We start from the raw sequence: 6,000 nt of genomic DNA, 5'->3' as shown, positions 1-6,000 counted from the left end.
CCTCTCCTCAAATAGTCATATCATCTGTGAGCTAGTCACTAGTCACTACACTCTCGTTGATGAGACTTGGAGTTCATTTTGCTAGCATACATATCAAATACCCAAAGACTCAGAGATATCCCAATACTAGATTAGATCCCGTGCACGCACGGATTATGATAATTTTTTTTTACAAAATATTTAAGTAAACATCTCCAAACTACTGTATAGTTATAAAAAAATTTAAACATACTCATTTGTATTTATTCATCTAATATGCATATTATATATGTGTAACATGCTACTCTGACCGACATATCGAGTGAATATAATTTCCATTATTAATGTACCGATTTGACTAAAATATTATAAAAAAAGTATTTAGCAAAATTATTATTACGTGGTATCTATTATTGACATAAATTATAAACTGATATTTTTTCCATACATAGATAGTTTATAAAAGGACATAAATTATAAACTGATATTTTTTCCATACATAGATAGTTTATAAAAGGGTAGAGAATAAAATAAAATAAAATATATATTTTAGGGAAATGTTTTAGGCGGGAAAATTTTACACCAGGAATTGACACGTGTCATTCCTGGTGTCTCTTTTAGTATATAGTAATAGAAGATTCCATACTGGCATTACCGGAACATATGTTATTTCTTTATACGGAGTAATTGCAAAAATCTATATAAATAAAGAACTAGGACAAATTTTATCACATAGAAAATGGTTGCTTCTCTTGGAAGATGAATATGATAACTTCCTACTACATTAATTGAGTATCCTGTTGAAATGTTTATAGCTTTGTCCCTGCAAGATGGCTCTTAACCAACAACTTATGTTCTCATGTAATTTAAGTATTTAACTGAAACCACTTAACTACTTAATTAAGCACCCAATATATATTCATCTAATCAAAAGGTGAAGAAAGCAAGAAAAACATTGAATCATGAATTAAAGATTAACTGATTTAGTAATGCATCTACCAAAATGATTACAAAGCTTAATTATAGCTATCCTTTTGTGTATATACACTCCTGCAGCATGAAAAAGATTAAAAATAAAAAATAAAAAGGGGGCCAAAATCCGAAAACCAGTTTAGAAATAACAAGTTGTCCATATTATATTTCTAGACAGGTTTTCAGAGTTGAAGAAAGTTTAATGGGTTAAGAAACAAGAGTGAGTCCGTCTAGAATCTGGATCCTCTTGATTGGTAAAGTTCAAGCCTACTCTTAGCCTCTGGTAGAAGATCATCAACCTGAGGATCTTGCATCATATGCCCTTGTTTAGTGGCCCATTCTAGGACTATGAGCACTTCCTCTTGCGCCAGCACCTCACTATCAGGCACATGAAGCGCGATATAACACAACAGTATGAGTGAAGGAACTTGAACAATCTGTTCACCAAAGTAAACAAGCTGTATCAAATGCTTTACACCACTTCCTTGTATGATCGATTTACAGTGTACTACATGGAGGTAGTTGTCTGAGCAAGCGAACTTGAGTAGGGCGATGACTGCCTCTAGCATCACCTCTGTCTCTTTCTCATCGATGAGCTTCACTAGTGGGTCTATGATCCTAGTCTCTGTGGCTCTATATGTCCTTGCTAAGTTCCCTAAGGACTTGATGCAGGGAACTAACAGTTCTGAGTTTGCATCTGTCACCACTTTAAGGAGTTGATCTACCACTGCCTTGGCTGCAGGGGAAGTAGGCTTAAATGCAGTCCGCCTTAAATCAGTGTTATCTTCTGCTACACTTGTTATTTCCATCAATGCCATTGCTGAATTGTACTTGACCTCTTCTTGACCCTTCTCTAGCAACACTGCGAAACACAGCAAGGCTCTTGACTCTGTGATGCTACGGCATATAGACACATTCCCTTTGGCTAAAAACCAAAGGGCTCGTGCTGCCATGGCTTTCATCTCGGCCTTAATGTCAGGGTGTTCAAACTCTCTCCCTTTTATACTGCTCCCCGCCAACACATGCTGTGCCTGCTGCTGCTGCTGCTGCTGCTGATTCTGACCCTGATTCAGACTCAGAGTTTTAACATTTTTACTAGTACCACAAACTGCTGTATTCAATTTATTGTCAGAAGTCCGCCTTTCCATTGTATCAGACACCACATTCGCCATCTGTGTTTCTGCTTGCAATCCCCCTACCGGCTTCATTTGCAATGCCACGTGTTTCTCATCCTCGTGATCATGCTGTACCCCGCCGCTACTACCACCACTTCTCGGTGATTGTCCTTTACTGTCAAGAATGACAGCATGTATGGACATCTTCTTCCGTTTAGTAATTGCATACCTGCTATGCTCTTCAATCGTCTCGAAAGCCAGATGACTTACAAGTAACCTGATGACATTATTCTGTGCGAAATGATCCTGACATTTGGGATAATGCGCCGCCAACTCAGACACCGCCCAAGCCACCAACGCTTGGACTTTCATCTGTCCATCCTTAAGCATCTTAGCAAAAACAGAACAAACCCCAGCATGAACAATCTGTTCAACGCTCTCTTGATCCCTTCCTAAGAGTCCAATACAACGAGCCGCATTCTCTTGACCTTCCGACTTCCCTTCCTTAGCCAGCTTCAATAGCGGCACAACCCCGCCTTCCTCGATTATCAACTTTCCGTACCGTTCATTATCCCTAGCCAAAGACACTAACGACGTCGCAGCATCGGATCGGTCGTCTAATGAACCAGTTGAAAGATTACCAATCTGCTCCCAAATCAAACAAAGAATAGGCTCATTGGAGGCAATGGGTGGCAGACCAAGGTAGCCTATATCATCATCCCCAGTCTTAGGGGCGGAAACACGTAAAAGCCATGAAACATCACCAATGGAGTTATCAAGCTGAGCGATCATCTTCCGAAAGGCCGTGCTTGGGATGATGGTAAACACACGCTTCAGAAGGGATCGTGTTCTACACTTATCGACAAGACCGAGAGCCTTCTCAAGGTTCTGCTCGGTCTCGTCAATGATGCGGCGCGTGGGCCTCTCGTAGAGATCGTTGCTAGCGCGTGCCGCTTGCCGGAGGAGTTCCGCCAACTTTTTTGTCTTACCTTGTAACTCAAGACATTCTGGCTTGAATTGTATAGCATCATCTGCTCCTTTTGTTATCTGGTCAGCTAATTGCACCGGCCTTGTTAGGATCTGCTTTACTATCTCCGCCATCCCATACAATTATCAAATGTAATTATATGCAATTTTCTCCGCGATTAATAAACAACGGAGGAACTATACTCGTATATAATATATAATTCTAACTATGTTATCTAGCCACACTAACTAAATTATATAGAATCAAGAAATAAAATTTGAAGCCCCTCCTTCAAATGGTAGGAAGGGGCTAATTTTTCCGCACCTCTTTTTTTGGAGTTATGATTTGCTACGAAATATTGCATGTTTTTGTTTTAATGCATTTTTGTGGGGTCATGATAAAATCTCATCATTCCTTCTAACATCTTTATTTTGTTTTACATATTTTTACGAAGGAAACAAGAATTTGATCAAACTTTTTTAGAAATGGTTAAAATGGTGGTGGTGGAAGGGGTGGCGACGGCGGAGTAGGTGGTGGGGGAGAGAATGGAGGAGAGAGAAACGAAAGAGGTTGAAGGTGGGATTGTTTGTGAGAAATGTTTGTGGGGGGTGTTTTTTATTTTTTAAATGGCTAAACGTGATTCTCTCATTTTTTCTCTATCAAACAGATTTCTTACCTTGTACTTTATTTTATTTTTATTTTTATTGCTTTTCTATGCTAAAAACAAAATAGTTTTCTCTATTTTTTTTCCTTCACATTTAATTATTTGGACTTTTGGAATACTATATGAATAAAAACGGTTTTGTATTGGAAGGTGGATAGGGAAGAGTTTGACACAAAATCTTGTTTGCATTCGGTAGAGAACACAAGTGTACGTTTAACTACATTGTATTTGTATACACATACAATGATACAAGTGATCAACTATACAAACAGAAGAATTACCCTTAAGGCCTTAATACACACTTCCCTTTTAAACACCCTTTTCTTTATCTAAAAACAAAAATGATAAAAAGTCATAATATGCGATCTTTAAGCCGTGTCACAATGATAATATGATATGCTTATGTATCATGATTCAAAATTGAAAACTAAAATATTTAACTTATATAACATATTACTCCCTCTGTTCTTGATTATTAGTCCATTTTGGAATTTTTGTCACTATTTACAATTGAAGAGAATCTTCTAATTTCTTTCCAATATGTATCAAATATATTCATGTGAGATCTTGTTTTGTCCGTCTCAATGTGTAGTTTAATAATATTATATTTTCATATTTCTTAAACGCACGTATTTGGATATATTTACGTTTAAATATTAAGTTGAAACGGATGAAAAAGTCAAAAGGAGACTAATATTTAAAAACGGAGGGAGTATACACGTTACATAAAGAAGGTAGGAAAATCTTAATATTATAATTTGTTTCCTTATTCATATCGACTACCATATTTACATATTTTCATAGTAAAAATATTACATTGATAATAAAACTCTTCTTTACTTTTACCGTGATTACACAACTTTCATTACGGAGTACTCCATATTAATGAATTAGTTATTTTAAATGTATGGAGTACTACTCCGTACGTATGTTTTAAAACAAATCTAAAACACAAATTCTTATTTACAAGGGTTGTACAATAAATATTGTACAACGGAGTAAAAGTTAACTCAAAATATTTAAAAGTTAAGGTTATATATGTAAAAGTTATCTTTTTTTAGTGATAAATTTTTTCATTTTAATAAAACTTATTTCTTCAAAATCACTAATAATATATAAAATTAATCATTTAACCTTTTAAAATGTCTATCTATCAACTTTTTTTTACTAATATAAAAGTTAATCAAAACTAAGTTAAAGTTACAAAAAAAAATGGATAAAAATTATCTTGGTGTACAATAAATTTATTGTACACTTTGTGCGCGCAAGACCTGCACAATCTAAAAAGATTTATGCTCCGTAATTTTTTTCTTGCTCATATTTAGCTTCGTATCAACTTGTTAAGTTAGTTAAATTTTAGCATGATACATGATCCTAAAATCAAATTAAACAAAAGTTTAGCGAGTATTTATATTGCGGAGTACTCCCTCCGTCCCTTAATACTCGCACCGTTTCGACTGGACACGCTTGCCAATGCACATCTTTGACCACCAATATCTTTAACTACATATTATAAAAATTTAGAAAAATATTAATATTTTGAAAATATATATTAAGATAAAGCCAACAATATATTATATAGTAACATTTGTTTTCATATACTAGAAATAAAATAGGGTCAAAGTGAATTATGTGAATAGTATAAAAAGTCAAAACGGTGCGAGTATTAAAGGACAGAGGGAGTACTAAAAAGAAAGTATAACTGGAATACGTGTAGAATACAAACATGCTTTTAACAAATTGTTTGAATCAACTGACAACAAAGTTGTTCCTACTTAACTAATAAGGTCTGAGTTGATGCGCCACAACATTTATAGCGAGAACTTCTTCCATTTGGATGCTGACCCCACTCCAATCTGAATTTATCGTTGTCTAATAGGCTCTAAAGTCTTTATTAACAGGTCCGAACCAAAACATACGGAGTAGTTACTACCTACGATCCATAGTTCCATACAAGACATGCTGTATGCATGGCAGCATGGTATACATGCACATCCACGTGTAGAAACGGATCAACCCGTGATTATTTATTTATGAGTAATAAGTGATTTTTTAATGGCTGGGATTAATCACGATCGAGCTCATATGAGGGGAACAGATAATTAACATCTATAGTTCTGCACTTGTGCTATATAATTATATATGCACGTGAAAGATCAACGGTCGTGAAGGCGTTATACTAATCTTTCTGGATTACGGTGGTTAATTACTCTACCCTCACTCTTCAACTGCACTTCCGAGCCATTGCTAGTCAATCTTCTTCATTGGTCAAATATCCCAATCAAGAGGCATTCAATCGAAAA

The 6,000-nt window shown here is 35.5% G+C and overlaps 1 protein-coding gene across 1 annotated transcript; it reads right to left on the bottom strand.

Annotated features, from left to right (window-relative positions):
* Window positions 1-942: 942 nt before the first annotated feature.
* LOC110786496 (uncharacterized) lies at window positions 943-3,663 on the bottom strand. Its single transcript, XM_021991048.2, has one exon. It carries the CDS (start codon window positions 3,165-3,167, stop codon window positions 1,182-1,184), a length of 1,986 nt encoding a protein of 661 aa, XP_021846740.2. The 5' UTR covers window positions 3,168-3,663; the 3' UTR covers window positions 943-1,181.
* Between the last annotated feature and the right edge of the window lie 2,337 nt (window positions 3,664-6,000).

Source organism: Spinacia oleracea, chromosome 4, assembly GCF_020520425.1.
Source record: "Spinacia oleracea cultivar Varoflay chromosome 4, BTI_SOV_V1, whole genome shotgun sequence".
NCBI lineage: Eukaryota > Viridiplantae > Streptophyta > Magnoliopsida > Caryophyllales > Amaranthaceae > Spinacia > Spinacia oleracea.
The sequence above is the reverse complement of the archived record's forward strand: the minus strand, read 5'-3'. Positions and strand labels throughout refer to the sequence as shown.